At 39.0% G+C, this 21,991-nt stretch overlaps 1 protein-coding gene across 2 annotated transcripts in view; it reads right to left on the reverse strand.

Annotated features, from left to right (window-relative positions):
• Positions 1-21,991, reverse strand: part of NELL1 (neural EGFL like 1) — an 862,696-nt gene that overhangs the window by 221,209 nt on the left and 619,496 nt on the right. For both annotated transcript variants that reach the window (XM_027072989.2, XM_027072988.2), the window contains exon 15: positions 9,142-9,237. In XM_027072989.2, the coding sequence (XP_026928790.1) occupies positions 9,142-9,237 (96 nt within the window). The remainder of the gene's footprint in view (positions 1-9,141; positions 9,238-21,991) is intronic.

Raw genomic sequence — 21,991 nt, forward strand, 5'->3', positions numbered from 1 at the left:
CTAGTGACCAAAGACCCTCACCAAAGCGCCTCATGAGGAAACACTAGCCACTGCACATCATCTCCCATCCAGAAAGCCTCGAGGCTGGAAGACCACTGTACCTGTTATGTGAGGCTGTGTCCTCTTTCCTATAAATCTCTCTCACCCTGAGGAGGATTGATGATATCTATGAACTTTAAAATTGGATATTGAAGGGAAAAGGAGGGAAATTGCCCATACCTGGCTTCTTACTGCAGACTTCTCGGACTGAAGCAGGTCAATGAGTGTGAACAGTAAAAAGCTTCTACTTGGCATTAACACAATATTGACTTAATTGCTTAACTGAGATAATTTTTGGTCCTTAAAGCTCCCAGTAACACAAGGACCTGATAAGCCATAGTGAGATCAACATCTTCCCAGCATTCTATCTGTGTATAGTGCATGTGTGTCTGTGCATAAAAATTGGACTCCTATTGAACATGCCATTTTTAATTCATAATGTCTAAGGCACACCAGATACCAGGAAATTTTAAAAATATTTTCCTTTTTTGTTTTTTAATTTAGTTATTTAGGGGCGCCTGAGTGGCTCAGTCAGTTAAGCAGCTGCCTTCAGCTCAGGTCATAATGATGGTTTGTGGGTTTGAGCCCTGCATCGGGCTCTCTGCTGTCTGTGCAGAGCCTGCTTCGGATCCTCTGTCCCCCTTTCTCTCTGCCCCTCCCTCACTTGTGTTCTCTCTCTCTCCCTCTCTCTCAAAAATAAACAAAATTTTATAAATAAAAAAAAGTTATGTATTTATTTTTGGAGGGAAGGGGTAGAGAGAGGGAGAAAGAATCCCATGCAGGCTCTGAGCTGTCAGAATAGAGCCCAATGTGGGCCTTGATCCAACAAATGGTGATATCATGACCTGAGCCAAAATCAAGAATCAGATGCTTAACCAAATGAGCCACCCAGGTGCCTTAAAAATACTTTCCAGTGGGGCAGTACTGTTTTTATGCATATTTTTTAAATCAAGAAAGGAAGGCACAAAAGATTGAAGTAATTTTCCAAGATGATAGAGTAAGGCCTTAGAATTAGACAGAATGTTCCAGAGTTTATGTTCTTGACTGTACATTATATCCCCCATCTCATTAAATAGTCTTCTTCCTTCATAGGTTTGAAAGGTCCCATACAATCGTTGCCTATAATTTATTCCACTAATTCTCCACTGTTATAAATCTAGGTTTCTTCCAATGTATTATTATTTAAAATACCATCCTTTGAAGATTCTAGGTATGTCCTCAAACCTCATTTATGTGTCCATCTCTGATTATTCTCTCAGTATAAATTCCTAGGCAAGCTTGATGAATGAGTTCAGACCACTTTCAGGGTTTTCTAAGATGATTACTCTCATTTTACACTAAAAAGCTAATGTTGCCCCCATCACATAGCTAGTAAAGCGTAGAATTTGGGAATAGCATCCAGGTTTCCTGATGCTGAACTGAGAATCAGAATGTTTGTTTTTCCTATGTGAATTTGGAGAATCCACAAAGGTGTAAGGAAATATTTGTAGATGGAACTGTGGGTAGCCTTTTCAATGAGGTCTCACGTCTGCCTAGGTACAAAGTCATCTATGCTATCAAGAATATTGTGAGAACCTGGTGTGAAATCTTCAACACCAACAAATGGGAAACAAACAATGGCAAAAAAAAAATAATAATTCCCAAGTGTCCTTGGGGAAGTAGCCTATTGTTTCTGAATCTCAGTTTTATTACTGGTAAATTGAGAACAGAATTAATGATAAATATCATTTACAGATACCTATTGTATGCCAGGCACTCTACCAAGTGATTTAAATAGATTATGTCATTTAATCTCACCATAATATTATGAAATAAATGATAGCGATATTCCTTTTTTAGTGGTAAACAAGCTTAGAAACATTACATATATCTGATATCATATCATATATTCTGAAACCCCAACTTAAAATGAGCTAGTGTGGCTTCAGAGATTGTACTCTTTATCCCTATTTTCTTTATTCTCTTCCTGCCTTAGGCACACCAAAAATTTTGAAAGGAATATGTAAAAACAATGCACATAAGGAAGTAGGAAATTATGGCTCATTCTTCACAGGAAAACATAATTTATTTGGCCTCCTATAGAACTCATTTGGTTCAACTGCCCTTGGACACAAGTAATGTGATCAAGAGGAAACAGATTAGGGGCACCTGGGTGGCTCAGTCGGTTAAACGTCTGACTTCAGCTCACATCATGATCTCACGGTTCATGGGTTCAAGCTCCGTGTTGGGCTCTGTGCTGACAGCTTAGAGCCTGGAGCCTGCTTCAGATTCTGTGTCTCCCTCTCTCTCTGCCCCTTCCCCAACTCGCACTCTGTGCCTCTCTCTCTCAAAAATAAACATTAAGGAAATTTTTAAAAAGAGGAAACATTACTGGAAGGTGTATGAACTTTGGATTCAGTAATACATGGGTCAGAACCCCAACTCCACTAGTGACTGGCTGAATACATGCATATGTGTTCTCATAGATGTTCAAAAGGCTGAAACTAGCTGCCTCACAAGAAGTAAATGAAAAACTTTGGGGACTTACAATAGATGGGAGATGGGCTAATGTAAGTTTCACTTCACAGAGGCTAATTCGTGAAGCAGATCTATTATCAGAACTTAGGCCTCTGTCCTTTACTCCAGTCCTCTATACTACCCTCTATACTACTAACCTAATTTATAGTCCATATCCCTATTTGTGAACAAAAGGTATCACTCTCAAAAGTTGTACTGATATGACTTGAAAACTTGCTCTGTATCAAGGAGATGAGAAGGAAAAATGGCTTGAGGAATTTTTCCCTATGCCTGAAACCAGACAAAATGGCGACCCTGGCAGGTAAAGGACAGGGTTTTGACATAGCTCCAGATAGCTCCAAGACTTAAGTGGCAACAGCATTTTGGAGCCATGGGAAAGTATGTTAGATCTCAGGCTGAATTTCTCCATCATAGCTGAAAGAAGAAGAAAAGTTGAGTGGGTAGAATTGAGGACAGGAAGAAGGTACCAAACAAGGTACTCAAGGTGAATGATCTTAGTGATGGTGGGTCTGGGCTCGTCTCTCCCTCCACTACAATGCCTCTTCTCTGCTATTCTCTATTTCTGGAAACCTTCAGAGAAGTGAACAGCTCCTCAAACCAATTCCCAGTCATCTAACTTTAATGAAATTTTAACAGAGCATCTGTGTGGTTCAACTCAGAGAAACCTCAGATCCTTATATTTCCCTTTTAAATGATGCCACAAAAGCACTGCTTACTCAAGCAGCTATTGGTTGTACAACAGCAGCAATGTTAGGAATAGAAGCTGCCATTTACCAAGCCTGCACCATGTGACAGACAACCAGAGAAAGCTCATGATGAGAAACGGTAAATAAATCTCCTGACTGCTAGGAATTCGAAGGGGGCACATTTACACTCTCTTTCCACATGCCTTCCCCACAGTCTCGTAATACCTGGAGAAGAAACTGAAAAAATACTCTCTTTTCCACTGACAGAATGGAACTATTATCCATCTTCTTAAAAGCTCTAAAAGTTTTTCCTGAAACAAGAGTGGGCAGGGAAAATGCATACAGATGAATGCCAGCAGAGCTCTCTCAAAATCAAAGCAATATTTAAAATTTGGAAGACTACAGAAGTCTTTGTTTCTTTTTACGTGGTGGATAGATAACATACTCAGGGCAAACTGCTACCCTCTGTCTCTATGTCTGCAAGTCCCTGTGGCACAGGGAAAAGAACAAATTATCTGGCAAAAAAGTCATTTCCCTTTAAGGAAAAGCTAAAAGACTACCCTCTCCCCCCCATAACTAAGAAAAATGAAGTCCTTTATGTGACTTTTTATGTTCTTTGTAGTAGGAAATTATTTTTAAAAGTTTAAAATAAACACAAATAATATTTATTATATTAGAAAATCCAGATAATCAAAATAAGAAAATAGTTATTGGACATTATATTGTGAATGGATAACACAGTTAAGCTTTTTGCTATTTATTGATTTCCCTGAATATCCTTAAAAAATTTTTTGTTTTTTAATGCTTATTTATTTCTGAGAGAGAGACAGTACATGTGTGTGCATGCATACAAGCGGAGAAGGTTGGGGGCTGGGAGGACGGGCAGAGGATCCAAAGCGGACTCTACACTGACAGCAGAGAACCCAATACAGGGCTCAAACTCATGAACCACGAGATCATGACCTGAGCAGAAATCAGATGCTAAACCAAATGAGCCACCCAGGTGCCCCCCCCAACTGAATATTCTTGATCAGGTACTTAATATACTTTGGTAAGGTTTGCAGATTATGAGAGGTTCAATGAGAGGTTATGTGAGTTTATTGAACAATATTTACAATAAAGGAACCCATTTCTGAAGCAATGTGGGAGAAAGTCAAGGTCTGCTAATTTTAGGATATCAGTATAATTTCTTTATAATTTTTTACATTAGGCTATGGTCTAGCCTATAGTTTGATAAGTACTGTCCAACTGTGTCTGATTCACAAGATCCTGGTTATAAGTGCTTGGGTATACAGCTTAGAATTCATGAAATATACAAGTAGGAAAATGTAGTAAAATTAGATGCCTTGTCTGTACCACCACCAGACGAGAACATCTTCATTTATATCCCAGTCAAAACGCTTTCTAAAACTGACTGCCTAGTATCGTCAGAGAGAAATCATTTTAGAGAATATTCCATTTACGATGTGTGTGTGTCTAAGTTTTATATTATGAGACATTATCTTCTTACTACACATATTAAAAGCACTTTGTAAAAAGAAAAAGAAAGAATAAAGGGTTTTCTCTTCCTTTAGAACACAAGGGTTAGAGTAACTTACTTGTTGAGTGCGGTTAGAGCATTCACCTGTTTATTCTGTCAGTGGGAGAAAGTAGACCGAGCTTCCACATCAACCTGGTGCCTATGACAATAAGCAGGTGCATCTCACAGAGCACATGGTGGATATAAGCCAGATTCTGGTTCTTGGATGGTCAAGAATTTTCTAATTATAGTGGCTCTAAGCACTTCTAAAAATGTTTTATCTGCCAAAAAATGCTTATAAGTTTTATATTATCTTATATTATCTTATATTATATTATATATATTATATTATATTATATTATATTATATTATATTATATTATATTATATTATATTATATTATATATATTATATTATATATATTATATATAATATATATTATATTATATATATTATATATATTATATATATTATATTATATATATTATAATACTGAGATACATTTACCTAAAATACATATGTGTGTGTGCATACATACATAAAATTTTTGTAAAGATTTTTTAAAATGCTACATCTTAACCCGGTGTGGTCAGTAGGCATTAATTCTGCCTCCCAGGCAATATTTGGCAATGTCAAGAGACATTTCTGCTTGTCCTGGCTGGGGATGACCCAGTTAGTGGTATTTGGTGAGTACAGAGTCCAGTGATGCTGCTAAATAACCCACAATGCACAGGACAGCCCTCCACAACCAAGAACTATCTGGTCCACAAGGTCACTACTGTCAAGTTTATGAAACCTTTAGCTGGACATAATTTGATACCTTATATGTAATGTCTACTTGTTCTTGCTTGCACATTTGCTTAATGCCAAGTAGAAAGCTTATTCTCATTCACTTCTCAGAAGATGATGTTCTGCTGTTTTCTGGTAGGTTACCTATTTTTGGATTTAGTGCAGCTCCTTGATTTCACACTGAAAAGTCTCTGGGAGGACTTTGTGTTGTTTCATTTTGTTTTATGTTTGGCTACGTTACGTCACTTTGGCATGATGTCCTATTAGCTCCCTTAAGTTAACAAGAAAGCTTTCTCTAGCTGCTCTATCCTAAAAAAGTAGCAAAATGACTTCTGATTCTTCACTCATCTCTCATTACACATCTCAATGTTTATGCTGAAACCAAATCAAAGGTAAGGGCATAGAGAAGGACCAACATAATATACTGTCCAAAAACCAAGGAAGATAAAATTTTGCTTATCCTGAGCGGGGTTATAAAAAGCTTACATTTACTAAAATCTCATCAATAGAAGATAAATGCTGGGTTGTTTATCTTTGTGGTAACATAAAAAACACAGGTGGGAGTCTTAACTTCATTAAATTCAAAACAGGCATTTTTTTAACAAATTATTTCAATGATTTAACTAAATATACTTATGTTCTGAAAGGCTGAATATCACAATGGATAAAACCAATAACGGGGGGGGGGGGCAATGGAAACATTTTTAAGACGAAACATAAGTGAATTCTATATAGCTCGAATGGGACCGTTTAATTAGCCCTGAAAGTGAAACAAACCAAATAAAAGATTTAGTCTACTCATGCTATGAGACATTCATAATGTGTTTGCATTTTCCCTTGTACTCTGAGACTCAAGGCATCCAACATCACTATTCAAAGGCAAACAGAATTACTTAATGCTTCTTGCTAATGATCAATGTGACAAAATAATTCAGATAAGATATGGCACAGGTTTTCAGTGTTTATCCTAGATTCATCTAGATCCCTTGCACACAACTGCCTGGAAAATGTATACTTGATCCTCACAAAAAATCTCACAGAATTAGAATACTGGCCAGCATTATGGGGCACCAGGGTGGCTTAGTTGGCTAAGCATCTGACTTGGGCTGAGGTTATGATATCACGGTTTGTGAGTTCGAGCCCCACATTGGGCTCTGTGCTGACAGCATGGAGTCTGGAGCCCACTTTAAGTTCTGGGTCTCTCCTTCTCTCTATGCCCCTCCCCTGCCCCTGCTCACACCCTGTCTCTCTCTCTCTCTCAAAAAGAAGTAAACATTAAAAAAAAAAAAAAAAAGAATACTGGCCAGCATTTAATGGAATGGCTTTGCTACTGATGGCAGATAGCAGTACACGTGGAGAACCTTGTTTTATTTTTTTAACCTTATAATAACTGCAAAGATTCATGAAAATGCAATTGTCAATCTCAAATTTAACAACCGTAACATTTATGTAGGAACCCATGTCCTGCCTGTCCTTGTTTCGTTTTTCCCCTGGTCTTTTCTCCTTCATCTCTATTTTTCCTGCTCCACATTATGGACCGGAACATAAGCACTGATTCAGTTAACCCCTTATCAAGCAGAGAAAAGGCCAGAGGTCAAATCAACAAGTCCTCAGAAACGACAGTTAATTTTTCATGAGCGGCCATTGACTCGGGCATTGGTCTAAGATAAATGCTCTCCCCTAATTCTTTAAAAGGTAAAAAGAGTAAGAACTTTACAGATGTTCTGGCTAAATATCTCAGTAACAATTTAACAATTAGTTTATAACAGCAACCTGAAGTACCTGGTGAAAGTACAGATTTGTGGGCCCTCGCCCAGACTTCCTGATTCACCAGGTCTGGGGTGGTAGCCCAGGAGTCTGGATTTTAACAGGAAGTCCATGTATTATCCTTGAGAAACACACACAAGGGTTTGTACCACAGGCTTTGTGCAATGCAACTTATATTTTATTCTCAGTTCTAATAGTGGCTCTGTAGCACTGCAGAAGTGGCTAGAGAAGTTGCCAACCTGGATAAAGCTTTAGTTTACCATCTGTAAAATGGGAGCAGGGACATCAGTCTCTTTTGTGTGTTAATATTAAAGCACTCATTTTAAAGGCCTGACACATAACTGGTACATGATAAATGGTCTATTGGTAGGAGTGGTATCCATCATTATCAACATCATCACCATCACCATTCTGTCCCCATTAATCCCTGGATACTCATTTTAGGGAAACACAGCAGTTCTAGAGGAAATAATGGGAAACCTTCAGATTTTTTTTTTTAATTTTAGAAAACGTAATCAAAATCAAATGTACTACAGTAAAGACATGTGTGCTAAGTTACCATTTGGTGTCTTTGCTTTTGGCAAGAATATTTCAGCTCCGTGGGGTAATGTTCTCATATGCTGCTCAGAAGTAGAACTTGGCTTCTTGACACATTCTTCTTAAGGATAAGCCAATTATTATTATTTAATAAATGTGACTTGATTTGTGGATAATATCACAAAATATGGAAACGATGGTGTGCATGTCACTGACTTCCTTGTTGAATAATTTATGTAAATTTTGAAATATTTTTATAAAGACTCAGGCTGCCTTATAAATATATAGGTAGTACAATGTAGTCTGTTGGACAGTTTGGGCTCATTAAAAATATGAAAACTTTAAACATGAAGGAAAGGAGCTTTGCTTCGATCTTTGGCATTACAGGAAGACACCCTCAAACTCATCAACTAAGAGGAATAATGATGACAACATCTTGTTTCCATTTTTCTATGCTATTCTATGGTAAGCGTCAAGTGTGACACTCCCTTCTCAGAAAAACACAATACAGTGGTTTGACCCTAACAAAACTCATGGGCAAATACACTGAAATGTTCATCCTTACGTGGCATAAACCCCTTGCCTGCACTGACTGCACACACTGGCACACTGACATCGAATGGCACTTTTCACTCACACAAAGGTAGGAGGACGTCTTCAATTAATAAGAGAGCTGGATTTCACCAGATAGCACCAAGTGTAAACATTACATTTATTGCCAATAGAAAGATGCACATAATGGAATCTTACCAATACTAATCGGCTTATATTATCAGGTCCATGAACGATAATGTTCATTATAAACCAATATTAGAATAAAATTCCGAGCACACCAATAAACCTGCTGCTAGAGTTATTTAATGTGCTTTTACGCAAAGAGCATGTGGTTCTAATCTAGATTCTGTTGATGCAGCAGATTGTTACAACTCCAATAGTTGCATGTTATGCTACCCAATAGATGATAAGTTGGGCAGGTCAGTTCATCAGGCTTTATCTCCAATTAGCACTAAAAATGCACACAGCAAACTACAGCAGAGAAAAGACTCAACCTTGCTAAATTAGACACGCTGGAGAGCGGGCAAATGAAGCCCTATTTTCAAAGGGAGGATCCCTAATACTCTGTAATCAAAATGTACCCTCTTTGGAAGAGGAACACCTGCCATCAAAACTTAAGGTACCAAGTTAACCCACAGTACCATACTTAGAGAAAGAGTTGCATTCTCTATGAAAGATTCTCTCTCTGTCTCCACTCCCTATCCTCCCAAAATAACAAAACAGGCAAGGTTACCTTTCTCACAGTGGCTTCCTGTGAATCCAGAAGGACAGACGCATTTGTTAGGAGACACACATGTTCCACCGTACCTGCAGCCCTCTTGGCAGAAAGCTGTCACAAAAAAATAAATAAATAAATAAATAAATAAATAATAATAATAGTAAGAGATTTCTCTTAGATAAGATGGCAATAAGGAAACTCATGGTGAACAGCATGAACACAGAAACAATTCTTTCTTCGTTGCAGAAAGAATACTTATGTGTTGACATATTTAAAAGTTTCTGTATACAAAAAGAAATAAACATAATACCTATTTCACTGGTTTATATGAAATCAATTGAAATAATGGATATTAAGTATTTAGCACAGGGCTGGCATGTGCTAAGGGGTAGTTAGTATGAGCAACTATTACTATTGCTATTATTCTGATTATTGATAAATTTTAAATCAAATAGGAAACTAGAAAGGATAGGGTAGGGTCAAAAGCAAAGGCATTTTATTTTATTTAATTTTTTTAAACATTTATTTATTATTGAGAGACAGTGAGAGATAGAGCATGAGCATGGGAGGGGCAGAGAGAGGAGGAGACACAGAATCTGAAGTAAGCTCCAGGCTCCGAGCTGTCAGCACAGAACCCAACGCGGGGCTCGAACCCACAAACCGCGAGACCGTGACCTGAGCTGAAGTTGGATGCTCAACTGACTGAGCCACCCAGGTGCCCCAAACGCAAAGGCATTTTAAATACGATTTTGAAACTACTCTTTGTAACTATTTTTAAAACATCTTTTATTATAATAAAAACATTTGTATATTACTTTAAAAGATTTGGAATAGTCTATATAATTTTTGATGACATAAATTTAACTAAGTGCTTACTGTTGGATACTTAAGATGTTTCCAACAATTCCATAGTAAAACATTACCTTGTCCTTATAGCTAAAATGCTCAATACACCTCAAATTATTCCTTTAGGAGAAATGCTTCAATGTGCAAATGCTGTTTCAAAGGATGTATTCTTTGTTAAGTCTTTTGATAAACCAAACCCCAACTCAGTGCTGCCCTGTTAACCTTCAGAGACCAGGTTGGTTTCCCATATTACCCACTAGCTGTGTAGCTCCATGAACCTCTCCTTAGCAGTACCACCTATAATTGTTCACTTATGTCTAATTAGTTACCACCTTCTATTTCATCCACTGGCCTGTAAGACCCATCAGGACAAGTAACTGGATTGTTCTTGCTCCCCACTGTACCGTAGTTTTAGAACCTGAGCACACGGTAGTTGCTGAATGAACTGACCTATATTCTGCAAATTATTCTGACAAGAAAACTCTTTTTCTAACAATTCCTCAACACTTCCATGCTGGATAATTTATGATCAAACCCTTCAGCATAACCCATAATATAGTGTACCAAAACCGCAAAATTTGTCATTAATGAAGATGATTGCAACTTGTTACCACTGAGTTTCTTTCATTCACAAGAGACCTAGGTGAGCAAATGCTTTTAATTGCTGCTAGAAATATGCCACACTGGAAAAATGTCATCGTTATATTTTGCCATCATCACCCAAATAATATGGGTTTAACTTTTAGAAAGCTACATAAAAACCTCTGGAGAGTTGAACACTAGTTCAAATACATAGAACTTCTCGCAATATTACCATTTTCCACATCATTTAACATCCCCTGGATAATTTAACATTCTGTAGCTTAGTAATTAATCGTGAGCTCCTTTGCATCTGTCAGAGGACAGACAGCGTGTACCTTGCTATTCAAATATGATTTCCCATTTTCTAGCATCTTAGTACCCTAAGACTATGCAAAACACATTTGGACCACATCAGCCTTGGTATGTTCATCACAAACCAATATGTATATAAACATATGCATACAAACATATACAAAATCTCTTGCAAAATCACACATTTGGCCTCTGGTGACTGACATTTCAAGTAGGATATTTAACATATAGCTCTGCACCAGAGCTAGTAACAAAAAATAAAGTGTTGTTGCAGGCTGAAATGGCAGATGGAAAGCTGGTAAGGAGCAGTTTCAAGTGACCCCAAAAGACGACAGGAATTAGGAAGCAAGAAGCTCAGCTTGGGTTTCTTTAGTGAAACAAACAGCACTTGGGCCAGAGCTGTATGTGCATGTGCACACACACTTAAACAGATTCCTAATAATATGCGTGCGTGCTCCTCCTGACTTACTCAACTCTTACGAAGAAATGATCAAGGTTTTGTGGCAAGCATAATGTTTGTAATGTTCTAAGAATGCAGATGTCATAATAAATAGGGTGCTGTGAGGACGAAATGAATTAGTGTTTGTAAGGGCCTTTAAACAGTGTGTGGCACATAGTGTTAAATAACTATTTTGTTAAATAAAATTGATTGATGCCAATATTGTCATGACGGTGAAGCACGGAGTGGGAACAAATTGCCTAATACCCAGACAATATAAGCCCATTTGACAAGGAGTAGGGCTTCCCCAAGATGGGTTAAAGGCATCCCTTGTTGTTTATGCTTGATTTAGTTTCTAATAATGGTAGTAGTGACCTTTATCATGGAAATGACAGATAGGTGTTACGGTTTCTTTCACAAAAAAGGTAAAAGCAGGGCTCAAAAACAAAGTACCCTGTCTAAGGCCACTCAGGTAGCAAAGCAAGAGAGCAAAGATTCAAGCAGACTTCTTTGGCTACAGGCCTTGCCTTTTCTTTATATGTTACAGTGCAGGTTAATCTGCAGTCTGGTATTCACATGGGCAGCTTTGTTCTTTTTTGGATAGTTCCATAAGGGCTAAGTAAATGGTCTATAAATTGAAAGAAAAAATAAATATGTCCAAATTGCACGTATGGCACCAAAGAAGGGGGGTAGGGAGCTGTTCATGTTCATCTTATCTAATCTCCATTTGTGTCTGAGCCTAGTCACAATTTACGAAATCTAGGCACACAGTACTTTTTGATGGACTTTATCTGGAACAGAAAGTCATTACCTACTCAAACCTCAGAGAGTATGACAAAGTAATTAAAAAAAAAAAACAAAAAAAAAAAACAGAAAAGCAAATAAAGAAGGAACATGTCATCCAAAACTTGAACTACCGGAAATCAAGATCAATGCAAAGTATTTCTTTGAATACTTTACAAGACATCAAAAGACACTGGCATCCTAAACTGAAGGTTGTGGATACATTATTTATATCTGGTTCTTCTTGATCAACTATCAGCCCAACATTTCAAAAACAAAGATTCTGATGCTCAGAGGACCTATAATTTTGCACAGCATTACTTACTGGATGGTATAACCAAAACAAAAAGCCAAGTCAGCTTTTTCCAGTTTCTGGGAAGTTTCTTTCCAGTTTCTGGGAAGACAGGATAGGAGAACCACATGACTCAAACCCTTGTTCTGCATTTAAGAGCTATGTCACCTACAGCAAATTATTTCACTTCTCTGGACCCCAGAGAACAAAACAAACAATAATGACAAAAACACCTACACTGTGCAGGTTACATTGAACTGCCAGTGCAAACCACCCAGCACAGGGCACTACAGGTATAGTGTGCTCAGGACCTGGAGGTGACTGTTGTTATTTATCACTAGTATTCTGTTTTCCCAAAGAACACTACTATCATGCACCGGTTTTTGTTCTGGATGTGCCAAGGATTACACAGAAAAGATCCCTATGCCATGGAGCTTATTCTTTAATGAAGGCTCATGGTCATTCCTTCCTTGACTTGATGAGTTTAGTTCTATCACATGGCTTACAGTGAAACTTGGAATCATAGCTACTTTGCAAACTCAGGAAAACTCAGGCATCGTGGGTATGTTGCTCTTTTGTCAACCACTAATTCGAAGCATGACTTGAATACATTACAAATATGCAATGAAATTAAAAACCTGATTCTGCCATTACAATGCCATTTGTTATTAATGTCATATCCTGGGGGAGATGTTGCCCTGGACCAACTCTGAAATGGTATTATTCTGTTTTTGAAGGGACTCTCTTCATTGTGCAAGAAAACCAGAAAACTCAAAATTGAGGGAGCATTAATCCACAGAAAGACTACTTGTTTTATATTCAAAAAGTCTCAGCATGTGAAACAAAACTTGGACATGTAGGGAACAAAATGAGAATATAGGTTTGCAGATGCCCAGTATCATCATCATGTGTTCAATGTGACAACGCTGGTTTTACACTAACAAAAAAGTAATAACCATTCAAGGTCCAAACACTTTGCAGGATCCTCAGAAAGTTTTCTGGGCATATATTTAGTTTCCAGGGATACTCAGTATGCTGACAAAATATAAGGAAACATACAAGTTTCATTCAGCACCATCTGATAAAAGGAAACTCTTTTCTTTCCTCCTGGTTTCCTTGAGGAAGCATTTTCCTCGAGCTCATTTCTGACCTGTGCAGGCAGAGGAATTAAATTCTGTTGGTAAATTTGGGGAGAATATGTATCAGGGTGATGATTCTCAGGTGGGAGAAGCAGGAAAGAAGGCTGGAAGCACCATTAGAAGTATGTAATTGTTACATTTCTAGCTTTGTTTTGGATAGTTACTAGATGTGAATTACAGCCTTTAAAAATAACCATCAAGATACCTCAATAAATAATAGCTGACTACCAAGGACCAATGATTACATGGACTTATGAGCCAAGATTATAATTAAGTTGATTATGTGCACCTAAAACTCCAAATGGGGAGGAAATATTTAAAACCTATTCGTGCTTACCAAAACTCCATGGCCACCCCCACTTCTTTCTTGGGAATGAGCTGCCTTCATTCAGATGGAATCAATTTTCCTTACCTCCCAGATGATGCCTTCCTCCCTGGAACCTGGTTGGTAAGTCAGCCTTCTTCTGTGTTCATTCTTAGCAAACTAACTTGTCTTACCGACTTAAACTCATCTTCTTCAACCCAGCTGTCAGTAACAAAGGTGATATCACCTCTATGTTTGCTTTTTGGTTTATTCCTCATTTCTTTCAGAACATGGTACGTATCAAAGACCCTCTCAAACATGTCTGGTTGTCACAGATGGCAAGTAGGGTCAGTGCGGTAATGACATTTGGTGGGTAGAGGACAGGGATGTTGCTAAACGTCTTGTAATGTATAGGTTGGCCCTGCATAACAAAGAATTATCTGGCCCAAAATGTCAACAGTGTTGAGACTGAGAAACTCTGCTCCAACTTTACACAATGTAAGTCTATTAGGTGTCTCCAGGAGCAAAATTCTGTTACTTTAACCCTTTTTTCCCATTTCTACCTCCTTAATCTCTTCCCCCCTGCAAAAAAACAGTTAAAATGCAGAAAAAACCTAAGAATAAAATCATCCTGGGGCGCCTGGGTGGCTCAGTCGGTTAAGCGGCCGACTTCGGCTCAGGTCATGATCTCGCGGTCCGTGAGTTCAAGTCCCACGTTAGGCTCTGTGCTGACAGCTCAGAGCCTGGAGCCTGTTTCGGATTCTGTGTCTCCCTCTCTCTGACCCTCCACCGTTCATGCTCTGTCTCTGTCTCAAAAATAAATAAACGTTAAATAAAATTAAAAAAAATCATCCAGATGGCTAGTCTGATACATAAAACCAAACATCCAGATGTCTACAACTCTCCATTTTCATATTATTCTGGTCTTAAGCACACAGTATACTGCACAAGTTGATATTTAACTATTGCCTCCAGGTCACCATCACCCCTATTTCTTACTATGTGTGTGTGTATCCACAGCTGAAATAGCCCTTTGCACTCTCCTTTTCAACACTAATAATACTAACAATAGTAATGGTGAATTCCATTTATGGAAGACCTATTAAGGCCTTAAAGACTATATTCCATTTCATCCTAACAGCAGCAGCACTGTGGATTAGCCATGTTATCCTCATTGTCAGATGAGAAAGCTGGCTTAGAGAAGTGGAAGGTCACACTGCTAAGTGGTAATCTGGGTTTTGAGTCCAGCACCAATCACCTCTTTCTAAGTCATTACCATTTTGAGCTTGCCCACCTACTGTGTGCAGAAAACATGCTGGGTGCTGAGAAGTCTATAGCTAGGTGAGAGATGGCAGAGACATCTAAAACACATATAAAACCAAGAATAAAATGCAAAAAATGCTATGATGGCAATATGAATAAAATGCCGACAGAACATAGAAGACAATGTGATAAATTGTGCCTGATGGACTTAGGGCAAAGCTTTTCAACAGAGCTGGCATTTGAGTTGGGTCTGGAGGAATGAATGGGATTTTTGCCAAGAAGAGAAGCACAGGAAAAGGGACATTTCAGGTCAAGGTTTGTCCTGCAGAAAGGTATTGAATAGAAGATGAAAACGAGTCAGTGTTTATAACTCACATCAAGGTTAGAGACGGAGCATTAGAAGAAAATGCAGTTAGTCGTGCAGGCAAACAGGAGCATGTTAGCACCTGCAAACCATCCTCTCCATCTTCCCATTTCCCATCCACCTCCTGGATTTGTTAGTGACCTCAAGGCACAGTAGTGTACTGCCTGGATATCTGCATACAGACTCTTTTGTTCTGTCCATCATTCTAGTTATTTGGTTTAACATAATGCTTTGCTAATCTTTTTTACTACTCTAAATAGTAGGCTGTAAGTTTTATTCAGAAACCTTCACATACACACAACCAGTAATATAAAATTGACTCTCAGTATGTGTAATGCATTCCGATGTTTTCTATTGTATTGACTTCCATTGCACTGCTTTGCACTGTACTCTATTCTCTATCATTTTTAAAACAAGCTATCATTCAATGACTTACTTCTCCAGCCCGCTAAACCTGCACTTTAAACTAGGCACTTATTTCACACATCCTTGGTAATCACTGTATTCTTCTAGCCCACAGCATTCTGTGACAGTATGTGGGGCCACAGAGTCACTTTTAGATTAATCTTCAGATTTTGGTCTTAGCTCTAGAAAGAGTGATAAAAGTAAATGTTGCTATTCTCTAGGGATATAGTTGCAACAGAGGCCATGTGGCCTGAAAAGTCAAAATATTTACTATATGAGCCTTTACTGAAAATCTCTTTCAGAGGAAAAATTAGTTGGGAATGACCATGGTTGAAAGGAGAGATAGTGCATCCTTTTGCATTTTGTTTTGGAGGGGAGAGGCGGGGTGAGGCTGTATATATGCTTCTCTGACTGGACTGTGAGATTCCTAAGGATGAGGGTCATGTTGTTTGCAATTCTGCCTTCCTCTCTATCATCTTGAATTCTGGTGATATTAAACCTGTGTATTTTGGTAGAGTACATCAATTATGTGAAGAAAACAAAGTTTGAGAAGTCAGTTTTGTGTCATGAACTGTATCATGAAATTTGAGATCAACATTTGACCAAGTCAGATCAATTCAGTTTTAAAAATGGATCATTTACTATGTGTTCAGACACTAGATACTCTAGTAAGACATGATCCCTATCCTCCAGAATCTGAAAGTCTATTATAATGATTCTCCCTGAGGCAATCCTCCCCTCCCCAGGGGATACCTGGCAATGTCTGGAGGCATTTTCCGGGGTCACAAATGGGGGAGTGCAGTGGTGGGTGTACTGGTGGGCAGAGACCAGAAATGCTGCTGCTGAACATCCCGCATGCACAGGACAGCCCCAAAGCAAAGAATTATCCAGCTCAACATGTCAACGGTGTCAAAGGTTAGCAAAGGTAGACAGTCCTTTTTATTTAGTCATTCAACAGATACTTACTGAATACCCTCTGTGCCAAAGATTATTCTGAGAACCAAGAATTACAAAGAATAGATAAAAAATACTTCAACTTATGAGTCTATATTCTAGTGGGAGAATATATACAATAACAAAATAAGTGTGTAAGTGACACAGTAAGGTAGATGATGACAAGCGATATAGTGAAAACCACAAGAGAGCAGGAGAGTGGGGTAGGGGGAGGTGACAGCAGGGGAGGGTTACAGTTAAACAGGGCAATTGTGGAAGGTGTCATTGAGCAGGTGACAGCTGAGTAAAGACACAAGCGGAGAAGGAGTGAGCCATCAAGCAGAAAAGTGTTCCAAGCAGAGGTTACAGCAAGTGCAGAAGCCCTGAGGGGTAGAGTGTACAGATCACGTCGTGCTTTATATATCCTAGCAATACTGCCTACACAAACGTCTTTCTAGAAGATCAAAAAGAGGTCTACACAACAGCAGATGCCTAAGCTGAATCAGAAAAACAGTAAGGAACAAGACAGTTTGGGGCCAAGGAGGGTCAAGTCAGGGGTGGGGAGCAAGAGCACATGCAGAAGGACAGATGCATGGAGCACCACTGGTGGAACCAGAGGAGCACAGAGCTTGCTGGGAGATGGGCCATAAGGAAGGAGATACAGTGACTGTGACACAGTGACTGTAGCTGGTATTCTTTTTTTTTTTTTAATGTTTATTTATGTTCCAGAGAGAGAGTGTGTGTGAGCATGGGAGGGGCAGAGAGAGGGAGACACAGAATCTTAAGCAGGCTCCAGGCTCCAATCTGTCAGCGCAGAGCCTGACGTGGGGCTCAAACCCACAAACCATGAAATCATGACCTGAGCTGAAGTCAGACGCTTAACCCACTGAGCCACCCAGGCAACTCCCCCACCGTTTTCTTTTTTTAATATTTTTGAGAGAGAGAGAGAGCACAAGTGGAGGAGGGACAGAGAGTGGGGGACAGAGGATCTGAAGCAGGCCCTTCACTGACAGCACAGAGCCCGACACAGGGCTTGAACTCATGAGCTGTGAGATTATGACCTGAGCTGAAGTCTGACACTCAACTAACTGAGTCACCCAGGCGCCTCTGTAGCTGGTATTCTACTAACCCAGGCTTTGGGCTATTTCACTGAAGAGCCACTTCTACTTTGCCTTCCTCCTCAGGTACTCACTGCTCTTACGAACAATTCAGAACTGCCAATATTGTCTTATTTTCCTGTAATTCCAATTTCATTCAGAATAAAACTGGTGGCTTTTTCCTAGGAAAGCATAGCCAAAATGCTGAATATGAATAAGTTTCTTGAGTTTAAAGTCTCTGAAATGTAGAAATGGAAGAATCACATAAAAGGAAGAGCAATGCAGCAAAAAAATCTCTAAAAACTTGGGAATGAGGAATATTCGGCCCTGATTTTTTGCACGTAGGGGTCAATCATTCACACATTACTCAAACAACATGGGTGTCTGTGGAATTCTTCCATAGAGCCTACGGCTTGGTGTATGGTTATGACTCTGGAAACAGGTCTAGGTTCCGGTCCCGGTTCCAACCCTTATTAGCTGATTGATTCTCACCCCTCAGCTTGGGTGAGATATAACTGACATTAAAAAAAAAAAAAGCATTGTGTACATTTAAGGTGTAAAATATGTTGATTTATTACATTTTTATATTATAAAAGGATTGCTTGACCTTGTTTTGAAAATTGCTTAATCTCCTTAGCACCAAATTCCTTATCTGTATAGTTAGGTCAATAAGAGAACCTATGGCACGCTGATATTACTGGGATTAAATAAATAGTGCATATAAAGTATTTTTCACCGTGCCCATGAACATAAGTGCACAATAATGGTCAGTTCCTCTTAAATCTGTCAGTCTCTTAATATAGGTTAGAGACTATAGGACTAACCTATAGATTAGGACTAACCTATATTAATATAGGTTAATATAGTCTCTTAGGTTAATATAGTGCAGCAATTTCTTCCCAAGTGTGAAAACTTGTGATCTGTCTTCCCTAACTGGCATATAAACTGATGGCAGAGTTCAGGAGAGTTTGTTGAAGACTAGAATCAACAGGAAGGAAAACAATAAGGGATTAAGACAAAAACCTAAGAAGAAGAACAGAGTAAGAGCTGGTGTTCAAATCTCAAAAAGCAAAATCCAGGAAGCTAGTTAAGGATGTCCCACAATGTAAAAACCTAAGACAACAGTCAAGTTTTATCTTTGCAACAAAAACTCTGAAAGCAATTCAAAATGTGGTGTTCAGCATTTACAGGAGCGCTAAAAATGGGAACCTGAAAGTTCTATCTGTGAAAAGCAGTTGAGGAGAATGCCCGGGGTGAGGAGGTCAGAAGGTTTCCTGCTGCATGCCATATTGGAGTCAAGACCTATATTATACTGTGACCTCTGGAGGTCACGGTCCGGAAACTTTTAAGAAACAAATTCCAGTAACCTCTCCCCGGGAAAAGCATTCTGTGATTTTATATAACCACATGGAATGAGATGTTAAACCTTGAGTGAGATATGAATCCAGGCTGCAGTGATAGTAGCTGGGTCATCTGGGTGGAGCTGAGCTCTTGAGAGGGTTTTTCCATTTCCTACCTCCACCTTGAAAGTGGAGCGATGTCTCAGACTCATAAAGCATTCTGTGCTTTGGTTTAAAAAGCGCTCCACAAGACTCTTAAAAGGCAATCTGCAATGGAACCATTCTGTAATGAATGAGGACATGAAGAGGACAGGAACTAGATGACATGCCCAAGCAAAAGTTAATTACAAGGCAGAGACTGAGAATTCCAGAATTTCTCCCCAATGGGAGAAAGCTTGTTTGCGTTTTTAAAGGAGTGGAGAGGGAAAGAGAGAGGGTAGAAATAAGGGAGGAGGGAAAGATGAAAGGAGAAAAAGAAGGAAGAAGTTTGCAGTTTTCCCCACTCCTGCCCTTTCAAATACCTAACACAGATGGACACCTGGACGGTCAGATGACTGGCTCTGGGACATGGGCAGCCTGGCTACAAACGTCAGGTCTTTTTCTAGCTGTGTAACCTAGAACTTACCGAGACACATTTGTAAACCTTACTTTCCTCATGGAAAAATGGGAAATTAAAACAGCACTTTCTTTATATGGTTGTCATGAGGAAAAAAAATTTACTGCAGGTTGAGCGCTTAGAGTCAGGTGCTCAAAAGATAATAATTATTGATATTATTAGCATTAGTTACATACACAGAGAGGAAATCTATCTAGGGGAAAAAAGACACTGACTTGGGGAACTAAAGGTAAATGAAATGAAACCCTACCTCACAGGGTTATCACACTGTTGTTTGTATTTTGTTGAAGAGGTATAATTTTTCAATGCCATGCTTCAAGATCCCGAGGAAGGAATACAGAATTAGAATTATTAATTACCATGTTGCAGAATGCAAAGAATTCCAAAGAGCTCTGCTTGCTGGAGGATTGAAAAACATATATTTGACCTTTCTTTGGCTGTCTTCAAAGTCAAAGCCCAGGGTCCTCTTAAGTGAGCTTGTCTGATTAATGGCTGGCTTCATGCTGCACATACCCGCCGGGCCTCGAGCCTTCACCACTGCCTGGTTATCTGTCTTCCTAGATGTTTAGCGATGGCTCACCTACAACACGAGCTGCCCTCATTCCTGAGCTAATGTTATTTTTGAAATATCTAGGCTCAAGTCCCTCAAAATGTATTTCTAATTTATAGAGCACAGTGGAGGTAAAACAGCACAGTCCCTAGAATCAGAGATACCTGGATTCAGTCACTAGCTGTGTGACCTTCAGCAAGTTACAAGCCTTCTGTGAGCCTCAGTTTGCCCACTTGTGAGATGAAGACATGACTACCTCTTCTTCAAGTTGGGGTGAAGGTTAAATGACAGGATAAATACACCAGCAAGTGGCACAGAGCCTGTACATTGCCTTCCTCTGCAGAAGGCTTCCTTGCCACTTTTCACCAGCAGCCTTATCCCACCAGATGCAGTTCCCCAAACATGCTGAGCTTGCTTGCATATTCATCTGGTGAGCCCACACGATACCGAACATGCCGGGATGAGGCAAGCCACCACTGCTGTTTCCTGAGGGTGCTATATAGGACTTTCTTTCTTATATAAAGACACCAATCACTGGATTTAGAGCCTGTGCTAAATCCAGGATGGTACCACCTCAAGGTAAGATTTGCAAATCTTAACTAGATTTGTGAAGACCCCATTTCTAAAGGTCACATTCACAGGTATTAGGGGTTAGGACCTAGAATATCTTTCAGGGGGCCACTATTCGACCTACTCCAGGTATCCTCCTTTCTTCCTCCAGAGGACCTTTAGCACATTTCATCATAGCACTTATCGTACTGTCCTCTAACCATCTTCTCACTAATCTGTTTGACCTAATAGATTTGAACTTCTCAAGCAAACAGACCATGTCCTTCATCTCTCTGTCTCCAGTTCCAAGTGTAGCTCCTGGCACATAATACACACTCAATCGCTCCTTACTGAATAAATAAATTACAAATCACAGAGTAGACTTCTAAAACCAGCAGAGGATTTAGTGGAGTATCACCGGGAAGTTTAACCTTCCCATTATCATTGGTGAAGACAATCAAGTGTTTGCATCTAATGTTGGGCTTTTATAAATGCGTTGGCTTCTATTTTCTTTTTCAACAGAATGCAACACAGGGTCAATGAAGTTATATACCTATGCATTGAGCAATGGAGAAGAATTCTTAACCATAAGAACAGAGGCATTTGTTCAATATTAGTTGTTTCCAAACTTAAACAAAATCTACATCAAGAGTTAAATCATTTCCTTCTTTTGTTAGCCATTCATGGTGGTGTCGTTTTCCACTTGCCATTTTTCAAGAGAGCAATCAGGACCCTTCAACCTGCAGAATGATACCTTATGCAATAGTCATACCCAAGAAATTACTGGAGTGAGAAAATATTTTCAAAGCAGTAAGCAAGACAAAAAAGGTAGCCAGATAAAGTGAATGAGATAATCATTCAAAAGTGTGTTTTTATTGTGTCGCAAATTAGGAAAAAAGGAACTGATGATTGGTAGATATAAAAGCTGAGAACTTGAGAAGTAGGAGAAAGGAAAGAAAGAGAAGGAAGACAAGAGATTGGCTATAGCAACAGAAGCCATGCCAAAGAGAAGAAGAAGGTGTAGAGGGCTGATGATGTTTCTCAACATGGA

This window comes from Acinonyx jubatus, chromosome D1, assembly GCF_027475565.1.
Source record: "Acinonyx jubatus isolate Ajub_Pintada_27869175 chromosome D1, VMU_Ajub_asm_v1.0, whole genome shotgun sequence".
In the NCBI taxonomy this organism is placed as follows: domain Eukaryota; kingdom Metazoa; phylum Chordata; class Mammalia; order Carnivora; family Felidae; genus Acinonyx; species Acinonyx jubatus.